The 25369-nt window shown below is 34.7% G+C and overlaps 1 protein-coding gene across 24 annotated transcripts in view; it reads right to left on the bottom strand.

Moving 5' to 3' along the window:
* ZNF644 (zinc finger protein 644) overlaps nt 1-25369 on the bottom strand; it is a 125646-nt gene that overhangs the window by 15324 nt on the left and 84953 nt on the right. For 12 of the 24 annotated variants that reach the window (XM_057551995.1, XM_057551989.1, XM_007176340.3 and 9 more), the window contains 3 exons: nt 4779-7819; nt 3990-4595; nt 1962-2084 (listed from right to left, as the gene is read on the bottom strand). The exons of 11 other annotated variants lie outside the window; for them this stretch is intronic. In XM_057551995.1, the coding sequence (XP_057407978.1) occupies nt 1962-2084; nt 3990-4595; nt 4779-7819 (3770 nt within the window). The remainder of the gene's footprint in view (nt 1-1961; nt 2085-3989; nt 4596-4778; nt 7820-25369) is intronic. One more of the 24 variants, XM_057552012.1, reaches the window with a different exon arrangement.

The following is a 25369-nucleotide window of genomic DNA, read 5'->3' on the forward strand; positions in this document are numbered from 1 at the left end:
CTGGTCAATGGAGGGTCATTATCTGTTAGTTATAAGCAATTAATGCTATGTTTTGAAGGATTTTCATATGAGATAAAGGCATTTTTTTAATGGACTACAAAATCTGTACTGGAGAGAGCTACCTTATTGAATATTTATGTAATGTGCCCAAATGGTCAGAATGGAACATCTTCTAAGGTCCTCTGAAATCTAATACAGCCCTAACCATTTCTTGGGTCCCTGCCCTTTCTTTTTTTTTCTTTCTTTCTTTTTAATTTTTTTTGGCCGTGCCATACAGCTTGAGGGATCTCAGTTCCCCAACCAGGGATTGAACCTGGGCCACAGGAGTGAAAGCCTAGAATCCTAACCACCAGGCCACCAGGGAACTCTCCCCTCCTTGCTCTTTCAAATTAGACTCTTCACCACAATGATCCTCACCTTGAACCCAACTTCATCTTAGGATTTTCAATTGCTTTCATCCTGTATGTGGTAGGTAATAGTGACTAAAAACAAAGATCTAGGGGTAAGACAGCCCTGATTTGAATTTCAAGTTTGCTACTATTAACTGCATAAGTTTGGACAACTTGCTTAAGTTCTCTAAAGCTCTAGTTTCCTATAAAATGCAAAGAATTATATAGTACTTACAACTGAAACGGTGGTTGTGAAGATTAAGTGTTATGCATGTCAGCTGCATAGCATAGCGCCTGACGCATAGAAGTGTTCAATACAAGTTAGTGGTTATGGTAACAATAATGATGAGTTCCGGTTTCTACAGTCTCTTATTTTCACTGCCTCCCTGCCTCTAATGTCTGCAATTACCTTCCAAGACTGATGAAGGCAGGAGTAACTGAAATGTCACAGTAGGAGGACTAATCCAGTAAAGTAAAACTCACTCTATTCCCCTCCTTTTAATATAAATGGTCAGCAGTCATCCTTGGTTATCAATATGTAAAGTCAAAGGATACAGCAAAGAAGCAGAAGAAAGAAAGACACTAGTGTGAATACAAGTGTTTCTTTGGTGGCAAGAACATATTGGATGTAAGCCATAGGAAGACATGAGGAAGAACAAAAAAGCTGGGTAAACAACAACTAGAAGAAAGCAGAAGGAAGTGATCTAAAAGAGCAAGAGAAATAAAAAGATTGGAAGGAGAATTTTAGGCAAAAGAATTTTATGTAGATCTATTTAGAAAAGAGAGAATATTTTAAGATGTGAAACATGGGATTTGCTAAAGCAGGGTAGCTTGAAAGGCTACAAACGAAAAGAGCAAGGCATTTTGTAGGGTTTAAGAAGCAGTATTACATATGAGTAAGCTAATAAAATTTTCACAAGCTAGCAGTATGAAGAGGTATCTGCAAGGTTGGGCTAACCAACCAAAAATAACACAGAAATGTGCATGTTAACATTTATGTGCACAGCTATATTTATTAATCCTAAATATAGTTTAGGGGCATTAAAAGAAAAATCTATTCAGTTGCCAACACGGGCCATTATTAAGGCCTGCCCCTTCAAAAAGTTGATCTATAGACTAATGAAGACTCATTAGTTTGCTTAGTTTTCTAATTTAGTTACATATTTGAAATTTCACTGTAATTTATTTGCCTAACAAAGCATTTCCTTAAGCTAGAACTACAATCTTTTTTACCAAAGAGAGGTGTCTTACTAGAATCTACTAACAAAAATAAATTTAAAAATCAAAAATGGTATAATTTAAAAATCAGTAAGAATAATGTAGACTCAAAAGTTCCACACCTCTATTAGGTTACCTTTTTCCTCAAATCAAGCCATAAGAGCTAAATGAAAAAGAATAACTTGCTTAAAATTATATCCAACAGTTTACAAGTTGCTGAAATTTAATGTTTATTCAGACTCACTGCTGCTTACAAAAGAAAGCTATAAATATCATCTGAACTAGCACCAGTCTGGTGAGAAAAAAAAGTGTATTGTATCAAACAGACTTGCTGTGTTATCTGTTCAAACATACCTGTACCAGTCAAAAGTCCAGCACTCTTCTTTCGTGCATAAGCGCGTAAGTGGTTGGACAGGCTAACAGCACTTGTAAACGTCGTATTGCAATGCACACATGTTCTAAGCTTCACAGGCATACCTATCATTCAAAAGAAAACTATAATCCAGTTCTCACTTCAAAAAGTGAAATTTTCTTAGGTAAAAGCGTGAAAAAAAGTACCACAATAAAGATGGTTTTAAAAAACGTTCATTGAATTAGCTTAAGATAAGGAGGGGAAATTAAGTTACCTATTATTGGTTTGTAGTTAGTATTTAGAGCCAACCCATGCTCTTTGGAAAGGTAGAAGGAGGAGTGTCTTGAACCCCTGAGCTCCTCTGGATTTAATACCTATTATCACTTTCTTGCAGATTTCTGTGTTACGCAGATCATTTCCTAAACCTAAAATATAATTCTGTGATTTGAATAGCACAGTTCTGTTGAGAAGTTTCAAAGTTTACAACATTACCAATAAAAAAAAAATTTAAAAGTCTAGTTGACAAAGTGGTAATTAAAGTGTTTTACCCACAAAACCTTAAAAGGCTCAATACTAAATTAGGCTTTCTGATGAAGGCTGGGAGAAAAGGTGGTAAAACACACCACTGAACAGCTGTTAGACACAACATTTTATTCAGGGCATTTTATGTTCATTACTCTGAATGCACAATCAATAATGAAAGTTAATGATTTGAAGTATTTTGCTAAAATCTTTGTGCTAAATAAATGATCAACAAGCTAACATCTTAGTCATCACAGTAAACATGCTGAAACAATAAGAAACTCCTAACTTCTCAGACAACCCTCACGCCCCCAACATGTTTCAATTGGTTTCTTCAACATTATTGTGATAGCCACAAATATGCTTTCCCTCTCTGAAGTGTACTATATCTTGGCCAACATAGCTGACACATCTTCCTTACATTTTATCCCTCTGAAAAATGCTGAAAAGTTATCTTTGAAAGACTCTCTTCGTACAAAAGAAAGAGCCCTATTAACCAGAAGCCCATACAAGATAAATTGTTTTTCAGACCACTTAAAATACAAGGCAATCTTTCCTCAAATCAACACTGCATTACAAATATTTGGAATATCCCAGTGTCTTCCCGAAGTAAACAAACCAACATTACAGTAATTTTATTCATTATTACTCCATTGACCAGTTACTTTTACCTTAGATACATTCAACCCAGTGCTAAAATTATGAGATCATCTAAATTTATCTTCCACATTCTTAACCTCCAAAAGAAACCTATACAGACACAAATTTCTCTAGTCTAAAAGTATAAACCAGACTTAGCAATACCAAATAAAGTATGGCAACTTTTTATCTGCCACATCATTTGCCAATACATACAAAATACTCCTTTGAAAAGGAAAAACTATGGGTGCATAACCACTAAGCTAAACCATCTGTTTTGTTCTATTAGAACACTATAGTAAAATCTAAAACCCCAAACAAATGTTTTATCCTCACAACAGTCCTCCAAAACCAAACTATCCCACAATACAATGAGGAATTGGAGAGGGAGAAGCTTCTTTGGGTTAATCACAACACACAACAGACACCAATCCATTCAGTTTAAAGAGTCTGTTTTGTTTTACCCAAGCAGTAGGAAAACCGACAACTAAAATCTTGAAAATAGTATCACTTTGGAGCACTGGCAAAAATATGACGGCCTTTTTAGTAACACTATGCTTCTAAACAACATCACCTCCCATCCAAAGAACCATCCCCCGTCCGTGACAAATTTTATTTTTACAGATCAGCTTTTTGTTTTTGCTTTTGTTCTCACCTTGCATTGTGACCAAGAGATGAGGCACAGAGAATTCAGTGCCGATGAACATCAACTGATGATTTATATAGAAATAACACTATAACCAATCTCTGCTCTGCAAAAAAGCAGCTTAAATAAAAGGATTCTGAAAAAGTATTTTTGACACATATTCCACTAAGGTAAACATTAACTGTGTTTAAATTATGTAAGATAGTCATAAATGTCCTCTTACCTGAGTGCATAGTGAAGTCCATTTTTTGTGGTTGATACATCAATGGACTATCTTCATTTAGTGGAAGAACACATTTCTGAACAAATCTCTTTCTTGCAGTTTGATTATGGATCTTTTGAGGAGAAACAGAAGAATTCTTTTCTTCTCCCATCCTTTTATTTTTAAGCAGTTCTATAAGTGTAAGAGACTGATTCTTTTTTCCACTAGGCAGTTCTGGCTTTGTTTCATCATATTCATTTAAGAAACTCAGCCCTTCTTCCTCTGATGCAGACACTGATAAAGCTTCAGTCTTTAGGCCATTACGGTATGCTTCAAGAGGTATAACATTTTGAGATAGAAAGTCATCACTTGATGCAAGTTTTTGAGCTACAAATGGTCTAGGAATAATACGACGACTGTTCAATGCCTTTAAGATTTTTTCATATTTTTCTTCATTTTGCATCATCTCATTCAGAACACAGATTGGAGATTTGTGAGCATCCCACTTGGTCTTTCCAAGTCTTTTCAGGTGGCCTCTAACATGATTTGATAATCCAATTTTAGTATCAAACCAACCACCACAGAGCTGACAAGTGTGTTCAGAAGTGGTTTCAGACTTCTCTATAGCTAAAAAAAAAATTTTTTTAAGAGTAACATCAGAATTTTTAATAAATTGACCACCTTAAAACAAATTAACTCTGAAATATGAAATTATGTGATTCTAATAAAGGCCAAATTTGAGCAAAACCTTCAAATCCTTTGAATTCGAATATGGACATATTAGCCCAAATTATCTGCATGAAAACTTACCTTTTCTAACTCGCTTAACAGGTGTTCCTGTGCCAGTTCTTTTGAAATGTTGCATTTTGTCACTTGTGGCTATTTGTTCTGGTGATACAACATGACGGGCTTCATAGCTTAATCCTGCTCTGTGAAGATGTCCCCGGACATGATTTGACAACCCAACGCCTGTTTCAAATGTTGCTGGGCAGTAAGGACACGATTTCTTCTCAAGAGACAAATCAGTCCAGTGAAAAACAGAACTATGCTTTGACAATGAAGTTTCTGCATTTTCTAAATGCTGAGGATCATGAATCTCATGCAAAAAGTTATTAGTTCCAGCATCTTCATAATATTCAAAATAAAAGCCATCGTTTTGATCATAACTAAGTGTAGCATTTTCTCCAGGATCTTGACCTTCCACCTTGCTTTTAAATAGAGGGAATAGGTTTACATGTTCTTGATTAATATCATTATAGGTTTCATCTTCTATAGTTTGTGTAGTGTAGTCACCTAGCTCAACATTGTCCCAGGAACTTTCATCTTCTGTTTCATAGCTATCTTTCTTTTCAGCAGAATTAAGTTTTTGCAGAACAACAACGGTCATTTTATGCAAGAAATCTGGATAGCTATCCAAGTCTTCTCCTCCAACAGAACTTTGTTTCTTAGATTCCTTACCTACTCTCTTTACAGCTACACGCCTGTGGTCTCTGAAGCTTTCTGGCCTTTTGGTATCAGAGTTATGAGGGTCTGAAATAAAACTATTGTTGTGAGAATTACTTGATGATGAAAACAGATGTAAAGAATTTAACGAACTAGCTTCCTCTTTTTTGAAATGCAGAGGATATGATTCACCTGATTTTTTGATCATCCTATAGTTTTCATATTTATGTCTATATAAATAGTTGCTATTTGCCTTGGCATTAGATTTTTCTTTTGCTGCCTGATGGAAATACTTAGGTTTTTGGTCAATGCTGCTTTTAATCATAACAGTCTTGTGAGGAGAATTGTTTTGATTGCACACATTTACACCTGACTGGGCAATGCTTTTCCGAGCTTTTTGTATTCTGTGTGGCCGCTTATGGAATTTTGAAAAATTACTTGATTGTGAGGATGATCCAAATGTTCGCTTTACATCTTGTTTTAAAGCAGAGTTCTTTGGAAATGTTGTTGACTGTTGTTTAGTTAATGGTTTAGGACTATCAGTATCTATAGGTTCTTCGATTATGTCGCTTTTTCTTTTATCAAGTCCAAGAGGACTGCCAAATGAATCAATGCATGATGATGAATGCAAGTACTCCATGTGTTTTTTTAAAATACTCCTGGCTGAAGTAGTAAAAGGACACATCTTACATATATAGGTAGCTGACTTTTTGGATGATCCTATAATGGGGTCCTTCATGAAAGTCTTTTTTTGCGTTTTTCTCTGGGCTACATCAGAACTGACAATAGGGCATTTTACCACTGCTCCATGGGCAATTCCTCGATGGCATTCCAATTCATTTTCTGTCACTGCCATAAAGTTACACTCTTCACAGCAGTAGTACCTTTTATCTTTTTCATGGGTTTTAGCATGTTGCACAAATGTTTTAGGGCAATTGGTACCAAACACACACTGAGGGCATTGTAATCGTGCACTTCTTCCTTCATCCTGAAGTTCTTTCAATTCACGAATTTCCTCCATCAATTTCTGTCTTCTTTCTTGGTGAATAATCATATGCTTTAGTAGCGAGTTCCGATCTCGAAATGTCCGTCCACATTCTCTACAAGCATATGGCCTTGGGACGTTGAGATGTCGAAAGTGACTATTCCCATCTAAATGATACATCATATGCCTGTGGAGATGCTTTTTCTCCCTAAAATTCACATTGCACTTTGTACAGGGGTAGAATGATGGCTCTTCGGTGCTGAAAGTAGCAGGTGACTCGGAATCACTTTCTTCACATTTCTTTTTTAAGTTATTTGAAAGAAAAGTGCCAGTATGAACAGGTGAACTGTCTTCTCCGCACTTATCTGGGTTATAAATTAGATGTTGGAAAGTATCCACAGATTCCAAGTCTTCATCGGTTGATTCAGGTTTCACTTTTGATAATGCATATTTCTGTGAGTCTATTGCTTGCAGTTCTTCATTCTGTTCCATAAAGTCTACTTCTAGCATTTTTGATTTATTGGGTACACAGTTAGAATCATTAAAGCAATCCTCAGTATAACGAGTTATCTTGCTTACATCCATTTTTCGCTTTCTCTTTTTTTCTAGACCTACTTTTGAGTGAACTGGAGCTTTATCCACTGTGTCTTCATTCGTCATAAGAAACTGAATGAACTCTTTTTGGGGATCCCAGTTTGTATCATTTTCTGGCCTAAATTCATCTGTACCTGAGGAAATTCCTGTTAATGTACTGACACAATCATCTTTTACCAATAAATCTTCACTATCCTCACCCACCTCTACTTGATTTATTAAAGTGCTATCTGACTTTATACTACTCCCTACTGAATTCTGAATGTCACAACCAATTGAAGCAGAGGTAGGTAGTTTTTTAATGGAATGGGTTGGATTCTTAGCATGTGCTACATCTGATAACAAAAATAAAACTTGGTGTTGACTTGCTTTCTGTGGTGTAGAGAGCTGAAGATCAGCTGCCACCTTCAAAGTTGAACAAGATTCTGTCATTGGCTGATCCACAGGCTGTCCAGTGGTTAATGAAACACTGCCTTTATTCATATTGGAAGTCTTAGTTAAGGAGGAGTGTGAAACTGGTCCATTAACAGCAGCTCCTTTAGGCAAGATAAAGTTTTCACTAGAAACAGTAGGAGCACCAGCATGTATAAATAGAGTAGACTGGCCTCCACTTAAGGCGTTTTCAGATTTGTCCTTTGACAGTTCTTCAGGCAGAGTGAATGTATTGTTTTTCTGAAATGATGTTTGACAATCTTTTGGTTTATGAACTCCACTCTCTTTGTCTGAGATAAAACTGTTGTCATCTAGGAGTTCTTCTTTAGCACCAGTAATATCGGTGTTTATCTTCAAGTCATCCATATTGTTGGCAAGCCCATTTAACACATTTAGTCTAGAAAATGGAAAAAAGAATTTAGATTTGCATGAAAGAAAGAATATTATTAGAACGTATGGAGAGTTAAAAGTACACATTTTTAGTAGCTTAATTCTACTTTTTATACTAAGATCCCAATAATTTTTCAAGGATGAAGAAACACTTTAAAAAACTGGAAGATTTTTAAAGGGTTGCAGAGGTTAATTCTTCCTTTGTGCTAGGCAACAACCCAAAACTGCGTATATACAAAATGTAGGGCAAAGTAACATAAACACACACAGACATACACAATATAAATGAATATGCTACAGACTGAAAAAACTCTAAAATCTCATATACAGATTGCTAATAAAAAGAAAATTATCTCACTTCAGTAGATTTATTAGGGGACACTCTACACTGGAGAATAATGTAAATTGTTGAATACTGCAGAAAAGTAAGTTTTGTCACTTAAAAGTCCATTCCCAGAGGAAGGTAACAAAATACCAGTCAGTAAAGAAGCTTACTTGAATGTACAATGTGCTATCAACATCAATGGCTAATGTATGAAACAGTATTTTTTATTTAAAATAAGACTGCTTTGCTCTCAGTGTTTCACATTCTCCTCAAATTCAACTAATTAAAAAAATGTTTTATTCACTGGGTTTCATTCATTGCTTATATAAAGTATCCTTCATTCTAAATTAGTAAAGTTAAAATTAATGAAGTTCCATGTTTCTTTAAACTTTCATAACCTGGATCCCCAAATTCTAGGCATTCCCTACAGGCAGTTATCCTATTTATGATCTGACAGTCTATTGCAATAACCTAAAAATTTTTATTCTACTCTGAAACATCATAAATATATGTTAAGTTTTTAGTTTATTTTATATAAAATGTGGACAATATTTTTCTAGGCATTTTTGATAATATATTTAATTGTTATGAGAAGACAGCAGGATATTTTAAAAGGAAAGGAGACTTCTGAAAGTTTGGAAGACATACATACCATGGCTATAATTATTGCCCCTACTATGAAGAGTTTCCTTGTACCCTGTTCTTATTTTGCTCTTAGGAATGGCCACATTATACAGGAGTTGCCTATCTTCTTGGAAGAATGTAAGCTCTTTGAGGGCAGGGATAGTGACCTAGTCACCTTCACACCTCTAGAACCTAACAGGATGCTTGGCATAAGTGCTCAGGCAATTATTTGTTGAAATAAAGGACTAATGTGGTGAATGAATAAAAACACAACTGCAAAATCAAAACAAAAATTCCTAAAGTATAAGAAGGAAAACAGTTTTCTTCCTATGAAATTCGGATATCTCATTCAAATAATGCAAATTCCATCATGGTTCTGATTTCTTAACTCAGCAGTTTTAGCAACGCCTTCAAGATATCCAATAATCCTCAAGTGCGATTTAAAGAACCCGCTATTTGGCAACCCCATGTATTTAATTATTCGAAGTACTGACATAAAATTCCGTATTTCTTTTCCTTTCATACATAGTATCAAGTACAGTTTATTCATTCTCCAAATGTTTACTGAGCCCTTTCTATGTGCCAGGCACTGCTCTAGTAGCAGGGAATCAGTAGGGAACATGACAAACAGTTCCTGCTCTCAGATAAAGAATAAAGTCTTCCATTTTTCTTTTACAGTATTTTAAATTTGTATAACAAGTAATATCATTTTAGAACAGCAGGAATTTATAATTGCTATTTAGAAATTAAAACATTTGCAATAAAGTTCATTATTTCTAATATCTTTTATGGTACCAAGTACATAATTTGTAAAACATTAAATCCAGTTAAAGAATAAAAGAATTGCTTCTAATTATTTTCTTCTTTTTTCACAACTTAGAGCAGCACTTATAAATATGATCTTATTCTTTCCACAAGATGTGTTCCTTAATACAACAAATATTACAAGTAAATATTATAAATATCCTTCTTTGGCATTATTATTTATACCAACAATTATTTTTCTGCCTGTCATAGGTCTTAGAATTCTGTTTTGAGATTGGCAAATTTCCACAGAAATAAAAATAGACTTCAAATAACATCATATTCAATGATATCACTCCAAAATGGTGCTAATGCAGCACCCAGCAGGAGTCTCTACATCACATACAGAGAAGTTAAAAATGGGCAGCACATAAACATGTGTTAGGAAGGAGTGTGCAAACGGCAATGAAAAGAAAAGTAAACCTTGATGCTATACTATTACCTGTTCCTGACATTTCTTATTAAGTTAGGTAGAAAAAGTAAAATGCCCAAATAGGAACAACCTCATAAATCAGAAATGGATGACAGATTTTTTTAAAAAAACTAGCCTGAAAACATTTACTTTCTTTTCCTACTTATTATATTCACAGAGGTAGACAAATATATGCTCAATCTGAAAGCCTATATTAGCTTTTCTCAACAGGAAGCAACGTTGCTAACGAAGTGGTAAATTCAGTGTTAATGAGTGGCTTCACTGTTACCACCTCAGAGGTAAAACCTTCCATGTTCCATGTTCCACCCATCTGTTCTGGTGTTAGAGGTTCAGAGATGGAACAGACGCTTCCCATTTAAAGCAACTTCATTGGTACCCCCTGAACAGCAGGGTGACAAACTATGAGAATATCATGTCAGCTTGGAGATTGCATCCTCATTACCAGAATGGCTTTATAAGAGCCTTCCATAAGTTCAAAGTTTGAAGATATCAAAGGGTTTTGCTCAAAAACATAGAAAGAATAACAGATTTTTAAATATACAAAGCACACGTAGTAAAAAGAAAAACAGAAGATCAAATTAAATATTGTGAAAATATAAAATGAGGTCTTTAACAGTCAAAGTTTTCCTTTACATCTACATAGTGAAATACACCTTACTTGCCTCCAAATTGACTATCTCTGCTCAAAAATAGAGGAGTTATTCTTTTTCAGAAAAATTTTTTCTTATTAGCACATTAATATTAAAAATATACTGCATCAGTTTAAAAATATGCTACAAGAAATTGAATCAGTAAGCTAGTATTTTAGCAACAATAAACAATTCTCCTGGCTTAATTTTCAGAATATATTTCTATAAATGAAAATGTTCAAGATACATTTTTTCTTAACAGTATCCAAGACTCAGAGCTATTGCATTGAGATACAATATAGAACAATGGATCATCAAAATGTGTTGCACTGACCCAGAATTTTGACATCAAAAATTATTTCCCTACATTCAGGATGCTTATGGAGTATCCAGGCAAGAAAGCATTTGACCTATAAGCTAATTTCACACTGTCTCAAATAGTTTTTTCAACCACCTTTAAATAGTTAAATATATATAAGAGTCATAAATACTAGGTTATGTTAATATAACAAAGGAAGGGGCATATTTGAAGGTAGGCATTATTCATTAAGTTTAAAAAGGAGAAACTAATGAATTAAAATAAACAAATTAATGTTATATTGTTTGGCCTCTCTAAATTTCAATGAAATTGCTGTATCAATTAGGATCTTTTTATTAAATGTTTAGATACTATCACTGTGTCCTCCTCCATGTAATCACATAACCACAATTTTTCTTTTAACTGAATTTTAAAATGTTCTTTAAAAAAATTCACATACCTCATAAAAAGCTGCAAATGGAATTTTAAATCTACATAAAACATATTTCAGGTCCTGGAAAATCATAATGAGTTCTACAGCTATAACTGCCTGTAGTTATATACTGTGAGCATTAAAAAAAAGTACAAAGGTCAGATCTGTCTTCAAGATGACAGATCATCACTTATATGCCTCAAGCTAGACTTATTGTCTCAGAAATCTCAAACATCAGTATTTTTGCAAACTATCAGCACTTGCTATAACACCCTCACCACACTACATCTTGAGGTTACTACAGAAGAAATGAGGTGATAATTGCATATTAACATAATTATTCTGTAATCCCTGTGAGCAAGCTTCCTAGGTCACTCAGTAATTCAGATTAGATACAACCTTCCTGTCATCAAATCTATGCTGTCCACTTCCTGTTCATGAATAATTCTTTTCTGATAGAAAGTTAGCTTAATTTCATTCTTTTATGTACATTATTAATTGTATTTATTGCAAGTAGGTTAATATTTTGTGGGTACTTATTACATAATGCCAACCTCTGTCATGTAGTATAATTTCACAAAAAATATAGTACAATTTGCCCTCACTCTACATTAGTTCATTAATAACTATATTGCATAGCTATAAATAAATTATAATGTTGCCCACTAGCTGAGTTACAGTTAGGATCTGTCAGATTTTCACAAACCCCATGTTCATTTAAATTATCCTTGAAAACACATGACAACTTCAGTTAGTCATATTTTGAGATTGGGTCAAGAAGAGAAAACCATTCACAACTGTCATTCTAATTGCAAAAAAATCTTAATTAACTGAAATATTACATCTAAAATTACTTCATTATTTAAGCATATATATACTATACACAATGTACAAATATATATACCTTCTCACCTAGCATACAATGCAAGTGAAGACAGAGTATACCATATATAACGATACCATCCAGGTAGTATCCTAAGCTGTATGTCACATTGACAGGAAACTCTAAAAAAATACTGAACATTCGTAAGGGTACCCAGCATATAACATGAAGAATGAAGAGAAAACCTGGCAAGTTTAATCCAACAATTAGCCAATGCAATTAACAATTTTTAAATGTTTGAAGGTTTGGCATACAGAAGAAAAAACATATAATCAATATGTCTGAATCATAAAGATGTGGATTTTATCTCAAGATTAAGAAAAACTAGAAACAGGAACCATTCAGCATTTCAATGGGTTGTCTTACACAAGAGTGAACTGAACAGCTCAGCAGGTTGGACTATTTGTCAGAACACTGTAGAAGGAAATAAGGCACTGGAGATTGGATAAGATGATTTGTAAGGTCCTTTCTCATATGTACTAGGTATGCTTAATGTTTGGTTATTACACTATTAACATTATTTGAAATAATGAGCTAAAAACAGAAGTTAAATTTATACTATTGAACTTTAAAAATATTCTCTAAATTCAAAATTACCTGAAATAATCCTTTAGTTGTAATATTTGATAAGCTGATTCTTGAACAATGAAATATGGCACTAAATGACTAACACACTGAGGTCACAGAGCTATATGCATCTCGAAAACTCTATGTACAGAGGTTTTTTCTATTGGCAACACCAAAAATAAAAAATATCGGGAACATAATGTTTTCTTGCCAGCAGCATGTAGCACTGCCATGACAAACTAATGATCTAATTGTACCACCTACCACCAAATTACATTGAACTTGTTTAATAGTTTTGTTCCTGATGCCATGTATTATCCTCATTATTTAATAGAAAGATGTTACAAACAGTAAGGTACTAGCTCATAAATAACGTAATAACACAAAGTGATTCTTGTTGAAAAATACACTAAATACTACACATAGTTTGACACATCTCAAGAAACTGCTATATGGTAAACTGAAGCAGGTAATGCAAGGAGGATAAAAGAAGGGGCCCACAAAGGCATAACTTTAACAACCTGGCAAAATCATGTAATAATGAGAAGCAACAGTAGTAGAAAAACAAATGGACATTTATTAATAAAAGGTTAATTTCCTAATGAAGAACTTTGCAATTGGAAGAGGCAAGGTAATAAACTGCAGCTGCAACCAAAGGAGAGTGCTAAGTCATATTCAGCACGGAATGACTGACTGTTGTGTTGTTTATGCTTTCATATAGTCAGAACAAGATAAGTGACCATCTCAGTTTTGACAGGGTAAATGACACACATATGCACATAGCTCCAACAAGAACAATTCATGTCTTTTTAAAAATTAAAATGAGTGATAACTTCCTTCATATGACTTTCAAACCAATCAAACTTTTGATCACAATTTTATAATTAACATGAGTCAAAAATGTGTCAATTCCACACTACAGAGGTACTGTGTCAACTCTGCCCTCCACCAAAAGAGTATTAAACTGCCATAAATTATTATTTTACTTTGGGTCTTTGTGTTCTTCAGTTTATGATGAGTTTGCTGTTTCTGCTTAATTCTGAGATATTTATTAACCCACCACATCCAATAAGTGCAAAAGAAGTGCAAGTGTTAGAAGTCCTAGGAAGACAAAACATATAATTATATTAGAAGTGAAAATAGAGATAATAATACCCAAAGTGGTAAGATAAATATTATATATGCATATGGAATGAACTGCTTCAGAGAAGAAATAATTCTTACGGGCAAAGAGAAATTCACCATTAAAACATTACTGTGCCTATACCCTTGACAATAATCAGCAAGAAACAAGGAATACGAGAAAGGAAATTTTTGAGTAGAGAATCAGTATCAATGTCAGATGTCTTTTTGCCTAGTGGTTATTCAGGGAAGGCTAGGAATTTGTTCAAGAACTCAAAAATTTACAATGTTCTAAGTGCTGCTGATGTAACTTCTGCCCCAGACATATGCGATTCCATAGGATCAAGGTCCACTAGAATAAGCACATCAAAGTTAGTGACATGACTGCAAATGCAAACCATTGTGGCTTTGAAAGAATTCCTTACAACAGTTGAAGAGATAATTTGTGCCTTAATATACAGCCTGGAACATAAGAAATGTTATGCTGGTTTCTTTCTACACTCAAACAATTTTGATAACTCTTTCAAATTCAGAGCTTCACATATTCAACTGTATGTATTTAAAAAAAAAACTTTTGTAGATCTTAATGGTTACGGTAAAATTCTCATTATAAAAGTTCCATTAATTCATTTGCCAATCATATATTAATTAATCATATTTAGGAAACACAAAATTGTTTATGGTCTAATGGGAAGTAAACAAGAACATTCTCACATCTGGAGAATAAATTATTTCCCTAAATTACAATTTTATTTTATTGAAAGGGGGTTCAGATCACATACAAAAAATTCTGTAATTCTGTAATTAACCTTTCATCTATATTATACATTTAAACTCTATTAAGTAAATTCAAATTTATATATGTTTAGATGGGAAAGTGGGACACTTTCATTGAGAACTAGAAAAACAAAAAAACCCAGAAGTTTTATTTTTATAAAATAATATATTTATTAAACATGAATTCTCTTACTGATATTACCATTTACTCAACTTTTCTTCTTTCCTTTCTCTAAAATCAGCCTACAAAATTCCAATGATCTTCTGAGAAAAATATTCCAAGGTAATCACTACTCTATAATTATCTTCATTTAGGATGGTAAAAAATTCAAATATAAGAAATTTGCTTTCCTTAAAACAAAGTATGCACCTCTCTCATATCACTGCCCTTAAAAAATAAGAAAGAATATATTTTTGTAAAGGCGAATCACAAACCAGCCACTGCTTTTTTTCTGATTTTACATTTGACCTAACAAGTTTTTACTTACTGCATGTTCAATTCTGGAGTTTTAATTAAAAAACCAGAAGCATTTATTTATTGTGAATTTAAGTAATTACAAAATTTCACCAAAATGTTACAGAAAACACTACATTTAGAAAATGCAAGTACTTATTGATAATCAAATGTAGAGTTCCCTGGTGGTTTAGTGGTTCGGATTCCGTGCTCTCACTGCCCTGGCCTGGGTTCAATCCCTGGTGGGGGAACTGAAATCCTGCAAGCCACCGGGAGTGGCCGAAAAAAAAGAATTTTCTTCAGGTTTACTCATATGGAGAGAGACTGAGGTCATGGTCAAGAATAGCAATGTTGAACCATGAGAGACAGAATGTATGGTTTCCATATTACCAAATACATAAAACCAAAATGTTATCAATAGCATATTACCATTTTATAAAAGGTGACTGAAGCATATTTAAAATTGAGATATTTCATGGAAAAATTTAATTATTCATAACGCTAACTATCCAAATGGTATTGTTGGTAGTTTTTTTTTTTTTTAAACTGTACTGCTATATGAGGAAGACTATATAGGACACATAAGTATAAAAAACTGCTATGAATAAAAAGCAATACATTATTTCCCCAGTGAGTAATATGAATTATACAGTCTACAGTTCAGAGAAAGTAGAAGGTCCTATAAAATACCATGGCTAAGAAAAGCCTCACAGAAAAGAGAGGGTTTTAGATAAATTTTATAGTGCAGTGCCAAGACAATCACTCTTTGGAGGCAGACCTGCCTGGGTTTGAGAAATAGCTCCACAACGTCTAGCTTATTAGGACAAAGTTACTCCACTTTCCTTCAACTTCAAGTTGCTTCATCAATAAAATAAGAGTGGAACCTTCTTATAGGATTGTAAGGATTAAATAAGACAATGTACATAAAACATGTAGCAAAGGGCCTGTTATTTAGTAATTACTCATTAAGTGTTCATTCCCCATGACCCTTGCCATTAACTTGCTTCATGTACAGAATGATGACACTGAATTTGTGCACTGCTCCTAATGATAATGGAGATCCTCCTTTACAAGCAGAAATGTATTCTGGGAGGAGATACCTGAGAACTTACACCACTCCCAGGGTATAAAAAACAGGATAAATGAGCAGAAGCTAAAGAGCCATAGGAAGAAGCATATCTTAAGAGTTGCTGGTGCTAGAACAATACCACTCTTGTGGGGATAAGGCAGGGCTTTACTATTCAATAAGCAATAAAGAGGGGAATTACAGCGCATGACCCAGTGCTCTAAGGAAAAAAGACGTGAAGTGGCCACTCAGGATTTAAGAGTTTCTAAGAGTTCCTGATCCCTTTCAGAATATCAAGGACATGAATTTATCTTTCTCTCTCGTAAAATGCCAACGAAATGAAAGTAGAAGGACTAGAAGAGAGAGACATATGTAGACAAATAAAACCATAAATTTGAACAGCTATAGACAAGGGCTCTGGAAAGAAAGGAGACCACAATCTCAAATAAAACAAATCAACAAAAGAACTAAAAACAGGTTTTATACAAAAGAATAGGAATCAGAATAGCATCAGACTTTTCACCGTCAAGACATCAATGGAGCAATAATTTCAAAGTTTGGAGTTAAAATTACTTTGACTATATTGATATAATCCTATTCAAAGACAAATTACACTACATTCAGGTTGAGGGCACACAATGTGCAAGTTTACCACTTACCTATCACTTCAGAAAAATTTTCCCAGAAGGTTGTGTGTGTGAAGGGATCTGAAATTCGCATGCTAAGTGTATTTTACAACAACAAGGTTATGAATACTTATTAATAGTGATCGAAATATAAATTTGAATGTCTGTTAAAATTAGAAGGTTAACCACTAGAAGAATAAAAAGAGAAAGTAAATATACTTAATATCCTCAGATTCTATAAACTATTGTGTTTTAAATAAAGAAGTACAGTAGCCGGAGGCTGACAACTTTGAAATAAAAAACCCAAAAAACAAAAACAACTCTCAACAGGTGAGGTGAAGAACAGAGTGAATAAAGCTGATGAAATGAGGTATTCTTCCAATAGAAAGATTTTTTTACAAGGGAGTAGGAAGAGCATTAAAAAAAATAACAGAAAAGAGACACAAAGTCTAGACCCACAAATTATAATGAGTAGAAATTATAGAAGAAACCAGGGGAACGGGGAAGAGGACACAATAGAAAAACATTTCAGAACTCAAGAAGCACAAAAATCTTCAGAATAATAGCATTCAATGAGTGCTCAGCAGGATGAAGAAAAAGACATGTCACTTGAGAAGTCCTGGGGGAAATTTTAGAACTCTAAGAATAAAAGGAAGAATTCTACTCATTTCCAGAAAAAACAAAATCAAAAACAAAACCAAGACTATCTACAAAGGAACAAGGATACACAATTCATCATCAATAGTGTCATCAGGCTTTTGAGGGAACATTTTTAAAAATCAAATTTATTGGAAAAAATTACATAAGTAGAACATATTTGTTGCAATCTCCTCTACCTTTCCCACTCTATCCCACTTCAATTACCAATGTAATAGTCTGGTGTATCCTACTACTCCTTTATCTTATTCATACAAACATATATACATATGTATTTGTTTTGTGCTTACTTTCACAGAAATGGTATTATATTATACACATGCTACAATAAATATCCTTGTATAGACAGCCCTATAGTCATGTTTTTATTCTGGTAATGTAGATCCTTTAAAGTTGCATGTGAATTTTTTTAGTTTAATATACATTTTCAAATCATTTCCCCAAATCTCTATCAATATGCATGTCTACCTCCAATGTATAACAATGTCTGTTTCCCCATATTCTTACAATTTTTGCCAGTATCATGGTGAAAGATGTGAAAATACTTTTTAACCTAGAATTCTATAACTAGCTAAACTAGCATTCAAGTATAACAACAAAATATAGACATCATTGGACAAACAAGGATTCCAAATGTTTATCACCTACAGATGAGAGAATTACTCAAGGAGATATTCAGGCATAGATAGAAAAGAATATGTGAAGAAGAATCAATAAACATTAGTGAGCAATTAAACTAGTAAAACATGCAACTAAATCTAGTAACTGTTGACAATTGTTCAAAAAGGATTCCTATAAAATGAGAAGCAAGTATTCTTTTTTTGTTCAGGATAATCATGTTGGATCAGAGTGACTTGTAAGACTTGTCAGAGTGACTTGACTTTTCTCTTGATGAGTCTGGCTAATGGTTTATCAATTTTGCTTATCTATGGTCCAGAAGTGGACCATAGATGGACTCCTGGCCTGCACTTGAGTGCCCTGCTAGTTAATAATATGGGAAATAAGATCCCCAAAAGATTTCAACATGGGAGTTTTGACTACTGGAAAATGATCAAAAGAAAATATTTTTAAAATGTATTAAAATGTTAAGGATAACCAACTAAAATAGTGAAATAAGATATATAATTTCAAATCTATAGAATTAAAAAATGGAAAAAAATTGATCCAATATAAAAAGTAACAACAATGGAACAAAGCAAAGAGAAAATAAAAATAAGAAAGCAGAAAAAAGTCCAAACATATCAGTATTCAGAATAAATTTATTCAGAATAAATGTGAAAAGTTCATATATTAAGAAAAAGGCATTCATATTTTGTTTTTAACATCTTTATTGGAGTATAATTGCTTTACAATGGTGTGTTAGTTTCTGCTTTATAACAAAGTGAATCAGTTATACATATGTTCCCATATCTCTTCCCTCTTGCGTCTCCCTCCCTCCCACCCTCCCTATCCCACCCTTCTAAGTGGTCAAAAAGCACCGAGCTGATCTCTCTGTGCTATGCGGCTGCTTCCCACTAGCTATCTATTTTACATTTGGTAGTGTATATATGTCCATGCCACTCTCTCACCCTGTCACATCTTACCCCTCCCCCTCCTCATATCCTCACATCCATTCTCCAGTAGGTCTGTGTCTTTATTCCCGTCTTGCCACTAGGTTCTTCATGACCTTTTTTTTTTTTTCCCTTAGATTCCATATATATGTACTAGCAAACAGTATTTGCTTTTCTTTTTCTGACTTACTTCACTCTGTATGACAGACTCTAACTCCATCCACCTCACTACAAATACCTCCATTTCGTTTCTTTTTATGGCAGAGTAATATTCCATTGTATATATGTGCCACATCTTCTTTATCCATTCATCTGTTGATGGACACTTAGGTTGCTTCCATGTCCTGGCTATTGGAAATAGAGCTGCAATGAACATTTTGGTACATGACTCTTTTTGAACTATGGTTTTCTCAGAGTATATGCCCAGTAGTGGGATTGCTGGGTCATATGGTAGTTCTATTTTTAGTTTTTTAAGGAACCTCCATACTGTTCTCCATAGTGGCTGTATCAATGTACATTCCCACCAACAGTGCAAGAGTGTTCCCTTTTCTCCACACCCTCTCCAGCATTTATTGTTTCTAGATTTTTTGATGATGGCCATTCTGACCGGTGTGAGATGATATCACATTGTAGTTTTGATTTGCATTTCTCTAATGATTAATGATGTTGAGCATTCTTTCATGTGTCTGTTGGCAATCTGTATATCTTCTTTGGAGAAATGTCTATTTAGGTCTTCTGCCCATTTTTGGATTGGGTTGTTTGTTTTTTTGTTATTGAGCTGCATGAGCTGCTTGTAAATCTTGGAGATTAATCCTTTGTCAGTTGCTTCATTTGCAAATATTTTCTCCCATTCTGAGGGTTGTCTTTTGGTCTTTATGGTTTCCTTTGCTGTGCAAAAGCTTTGAAGTTTCATTAGGTCCCATTTGTTTGTGTTTTTATTTCCATTTCTCTAGGAGTTGGGTCAAAAAGGATCTTGCTGTGATTTATGTCATACAGTGTTCTGCCTATGTTTTCCTCTAAGAGTTTGGTAGTGTCTGGCCTTACATTTAGGTCTTTAATCCATTTTGAGTTTATTTTTGTGTATGGTGTTAGGGAGTGTTGTAATTTCATACTTTTACATGTACCTGTCCAGTTTTCCCAGCACCACTTATTGAAGAGGCTGTCTTTTCTCCACTGTATATGCTTGCCTCCTTTATCAAAGATAAGGTGACCATATGTGTGTGGGTTTATCTCTGGGCTTTCTATCCTGTTCCATTGATCTATGTTTCTGTTTTTGTGCCAGTACCATACTGTCTTGATTACTGTAGCTTTGTAATATAGTCTGAAGTCAGGGGGCCTGATTCCTCCAGCTCCATTTTTCGTTCTCAAGATTGCTTTGGCTATTTGGGGTCTTTTGTGTTTCCATACAAATTGTAAAATTTTTTGTTCTAGTTCTGTGAAAAATGCCTGTGGTAGTTTGATAGGGATTGCATTGAATCTGTAGATTGCTTTGGGTAGTAGAGTCATTTTCACAATGTTGATTCTTCCAATCCAGGAACATGGTATATCTCTCCATCTATTTGTATCATCTTTAATTTCTTTCATCAGTGTCTTATAATTTTCTGCATACAGGTCTTTTGTCTCCTTAGGTAGGTTTGTTCCTAGATATTTTATTCTTTTGTTGCAATGGTAAACGGGAGTGTTTTCTTAATTTCACTTTCAGATTTTTCATCATTAGTGTATAGGAATGCAAGAGATTTCTGGGCATTAATTTTGTATCCTGCTACTTTACCAAACTCATTGATTAGTTCTAGTAGTTTTCTGGTAGCATCTTTAGGATTCTCTATGTATACTATCATGTCATCTGCAAACAGTGACAGCTTTACTTTTTCTTTTCTGATTTGGATTCCTTTTATTTCTTTTTCTTCTCTGATTGCTGTGGCTAACACTTCCAAAACTATGTTGAATAATAGTGGTGAGAGTGGGCAACCTTGTCTTGTTCCTGATCTTAGTGGAAATGGTTTCAGTTTTTCACCATTGAGGACAATGTTGGCTGTGGGTTTGTCATATATGGCCTTTATTATGTTGAGGAAAGTTCCCTCTATGCCTACTTTCTGCAGGGCTTTTATCATAAATGGGTGTTGAATTTTGTCGAAAGCTTTCTCTGCATCTATTGAGATGATCATATGGTTTTTATCCTTCAATTTGTTAATATGCTGTATCACGTTGATTGATTTGAGTATATTGAAGAATCCTTGCATTCCTGGAATAGACCCCACTTGATCATGGTGTATGATCCTTTTAATGTGCCGTTGGATTCTGTTTGCTACTATTTTTTTTTTTTGTCTGTTCATGTTGGTGGTTTCTGGTTTGAGGCTTCTGCCATGTCTGGAACATACGTTCTTGAATTCTTAGTTTTTAAGAGAGAGGAACTCTGCCTAAGAGATGGAAATGGGGCTACTCCATCTTGGAACTATAATAGAAGTCCCTGCAACCATTTTTTTTTTAATAGCTACTTTATTTATTTATTTCTTTATTTTTGGCTGTGTTGGGTCTTCGGTTCGTGCAAGGGCTTTCTCTAGTTACAGCAAGTGGGGGCCACTCTTCATCGCGGTGCAGGGACCGCTCTTCATCGCGGTGCGCGGGCCTTTCACTATCGCGGCCCCTCCCGTTGCGGGGCACAGGCTCCAGACGCGCAGGCTCAGTAGTTGTGGCTCACGGGCCCAGCTGGTCCGTGGCATGTGGGATCTTCCCAGACCAGGGCTCGAACCCGCATCCCCTGCATTAGCAGGCAGATTCTCAACCACTGCGCCACCAGGGAAGCCCCTGTTTGCTACTATTTTGTTGAGGATTTTTGCATCTATGTTCATCAGTGATATTGGCCTGTAGTTTTCTTTCTTTGTGACATCTTTGTCTGGTTTTGGTATCAGAGTGATGATGGCCTAATAGAATGAGTTGGGGAGTGTCCCTCCCTCTGCAATATTTTGGAAGAGTTTGAGAAGGATAGGTGTTAGCTCTTCTCTAAATGTTTGATAGAATTCACCTGTGAAGCCATCTGGACCTGGGCTTTTGTTTGTTGGAAGATTTTTAATCACAGTTTCAATTTCCGTGCTTGTGATTGGTCTGTTCATATTTTCTATTCCTTCCTGGTTCAGTCTCGGCAGGTTGTGCATTTCTAAGAATTTGTCCATTTCTTCCAGGTTGTCCATTTTATTGGCATAGAGTTGCTTGTAGTAATCTCTCATGATCGTTTGGATTTCTGCAGTGTCAGTTGTTACTTCTCCTTTTTCATTTCTAATTCTATTGATTTGAGTCTTCTCCCTTTTTCTCTTGATGAGTCTGGCTAATGGTTTATCAATTTTGCTTATCTTCTCAAAGAACCAGCTTTTAGTTTTATTGATCTTTGCTATCATTTCCTTCATTTCTTTTTCATTTATTTCTGATCTGATCTTTATGATTTCTTTCCTTCTGCTAGCTTTGGGGTTTTTTTGGTTCTTCTTTCTCTAATTGCTTTAGGTGCAAGGTTAGGTTGTTTATTCGAGATTTTCCCTGTTTCTTGATGGAGGCTTGTATTGCTATAAACTTCCCTCTTAGAACTGCTTTTGCTGCATCCCATAGGTTTTGGGTCGTTGTGTCTCCATTGTCATTTGTTTCTAGGTATTTTTTGATTTCCCCTTTGATTTCTTCAGTGATCACTTCGTTATTAAGTAGTGTGTTGTGTAGCCTCCATGTGTTTGTATTTTTTACAGATCTTTTCCTGTAATTGATATCTAGTCTCATAGCGTTGTGGTCGGAAAAGATACTTGATATGATTTCAGTTTTCTTAAATTTACCAAGGCTTGATTTGTGACCCAAGATATGATCTCTCCTGGAGAATGTTCCATGAGCACTTGAGAAAAATGTGTATTCTGTTGTTTTTGGGTGGAATGTCCTATAAATACCAATTAAGTCCATCTTGTTTAATGTATCATTTAAAGCTTGTGTTTCCTTATTTATTTTCATTTTGGATGATCTGTCCATTGGTGAAAGTGGGGTGTTAAAGTCTCCTACTATGATTGTGTTACTGTCGATTTCCCCTTTTATGGCTGTTAGTATTTGCCTTATGTATTGAGGTGCTCCTATGTTGGGTGCATAAATATTTACAATTGTTATATCTTCTTCTCAGATTGATCCCTTGATCATTATGTAGTGTCCTTCTTTGTCTCTTGTAATAGTCTTTATTTTAAAGTCTATTTTGTCTGATACGAGATTTGCTACTGCAGCTTTCTTCTGATTTCCATTTGCATGGAATATCTTTTTCCATCCCCTCACTTTCAGTCTGTATGTGTCCCTAGGTCTGAAGTGGGTCTCTTGTAGACAACATATATACGGGTCTTGTTTTTGTATCCCTTCAGCCAGTCTGTGTCTTTTGGTGGGAGCATTTAATCCATTTACATTTAAGGTAATTATCGATATGTATGTTCCTATTCCCATTTTCTTAAATGTTTTGGGTTTGTTATTGTAGGTGTTTTCCTTCTCTTGTGTTTCTTGCCTAGAGAAGTTCCTTTAGCATTTGTTGTAAAGCTGGTTTGGTGGTGCTGAACTCTCTCAGCTTTTGCTTGTCTGTAAAGGTTTTAATTTCTCCATCGAATCTGAATGAGATCCTTGCTGGGTTGAGTAATCTTGGTTGTAGGTTTTTCTCCTTCATCACTTTAAGTATATCCTGCCACTCCCTTCTGGCTTGCAGAGTTTCTGCTGAAAGATCAGCTGTTAACCTTATGGGGATTCTCTTGTGTGTTATTTGTTGTTTTTCCCTTGCTGCTTTTAATATGTTTTCTTTATATTTAATTTTTGATAGTTTGATTAATATGCGTCTTGGCGTGTTTCTCCTTGGATTTATCCTGTATGGGACTGTCTGTGCTTCCAGGACTTGATTAACTATTTCCTTTCCCATATTAGGGAAGTTTACAACTATAATCTCTTCAAATATTTTCTCAGTCCCTTTCTTTTTCTCTTCTTCTCCTGGGACCCCTATAATTCGAATGTTGGTGTGTTTAATGTTGTCCCAGAGGTCTCTGAGACTGTCCTCGGTTCTTTTCATTCTTTTTTCTTTATTCTGCTCTGCAGTAGTTATTTCCACTATTTTATCTTCCAGGTCACTTACCCATTCTTCTGCCTCAGTTATTCTGCTATTGATCCCTTCTAGAGTATTTTTAATTTCATTTATTGTGTTTTTCATCGTTGCTTGGTTCCTCTTTAGTTCTTCTACGTCCTTGTTAAATGTTTCTTGCATTTTGTCTATTTTATTTCCAAGATTTTGGATCATCTTTACTATCATTATTCTGAATTCTTTTTCAGGTAGACTGCCTATTTCCTCTTCATTTGTTAGGTCTGGTGTGTTTTGACCCTGCTCCTTCATCTGCTGTGTGTTTTTCTGTCTTCTCATTTTGCTTATCTTACTGTGTTTGGCGTCTCCTTTTCACAGGCTGCAGGTTCGTAGTTCCCGTTGTTTTTGGTATCTGTCCCCAGTGGCTAAGGTTGGTTCAGTGGGTTGTGTAGGCTTCCTGGTGGAGGGGACTAGTGCCTGTGTTCTGGTGGATGAGGCTGGATCTTGTCTTTCTGGTGGGCACATTCACGTCTGGTGGTGTGTTTTGGCGTGTCTGTGGCCTTATTATGATTTTAGGCAGCCTCTCTGCTAATGGATGGGGCTGTGTTCCTGTCTTGCTAGTTGTTTGGCATAGGGTGTCCAGCACTGTAGCTTGCTGGTCGTTGAGTGAAGCTGGGTCTTGATGTTGAGATGGAGATCTCTGAGAGATTTTTGCCGTTTGGTATTACGTGGAGCTGGGAGGTCTCTTGTGGACCAGTGTCCTGAAGTTGGCTCTCCCACCTCAGAGGCACAGCCCTGATGCCTGGCTGGAGCACCAAGAGCCTTTCATCCACACGGCTCAGAATAAAAGGGAGAAAAAATAGAAAGAGAGAAAGAAAGAGGATAAAATAAAATAAAATAAAATAAAATAAAGCTATTTAAATAAAAAATAAGAAAAAAATTATTAAGAAAAAATTTATTAAGAAAAAATTTTTTTTAAATTTTTAAAATAAATTTATTAATTTTTATAATAGAAAATAAGAAAAAATTATGAAAAAAGTATTAAGAAAAAAAAATTTTTTTAATTTTTTAAAATAAAAAATAAGGAAAAAGTTATTAAGAAAAAAATTTATTAAGAAAAAAAAATTTTTTAAGTTAAAAAAAAAAAAAATCAGACGGACCGAACCCTAGGAGAAACGGTGAAAGCAAAGCTATACAGACAAAATCTCACCCAGAAGCATAGACATATACACTCACAAAAAAAG

Source organism: Balaenoptera acutorostrata, chromosome 1, assembly GCF_949987535.1.
Source record: "Balaenoptera acutorostrata chromosome 1, mBalAcu1.1, whole genome shotgun sequence".
In the NCBI taxonomy this organism is placed as follows: domain Eukaryota; kingdom Metazoa; phylum Chordata; class Mammalia; order Artiodactyla; family Balaenopteridae; genus Balaenoptera; species Balaenoptera acutorostrata.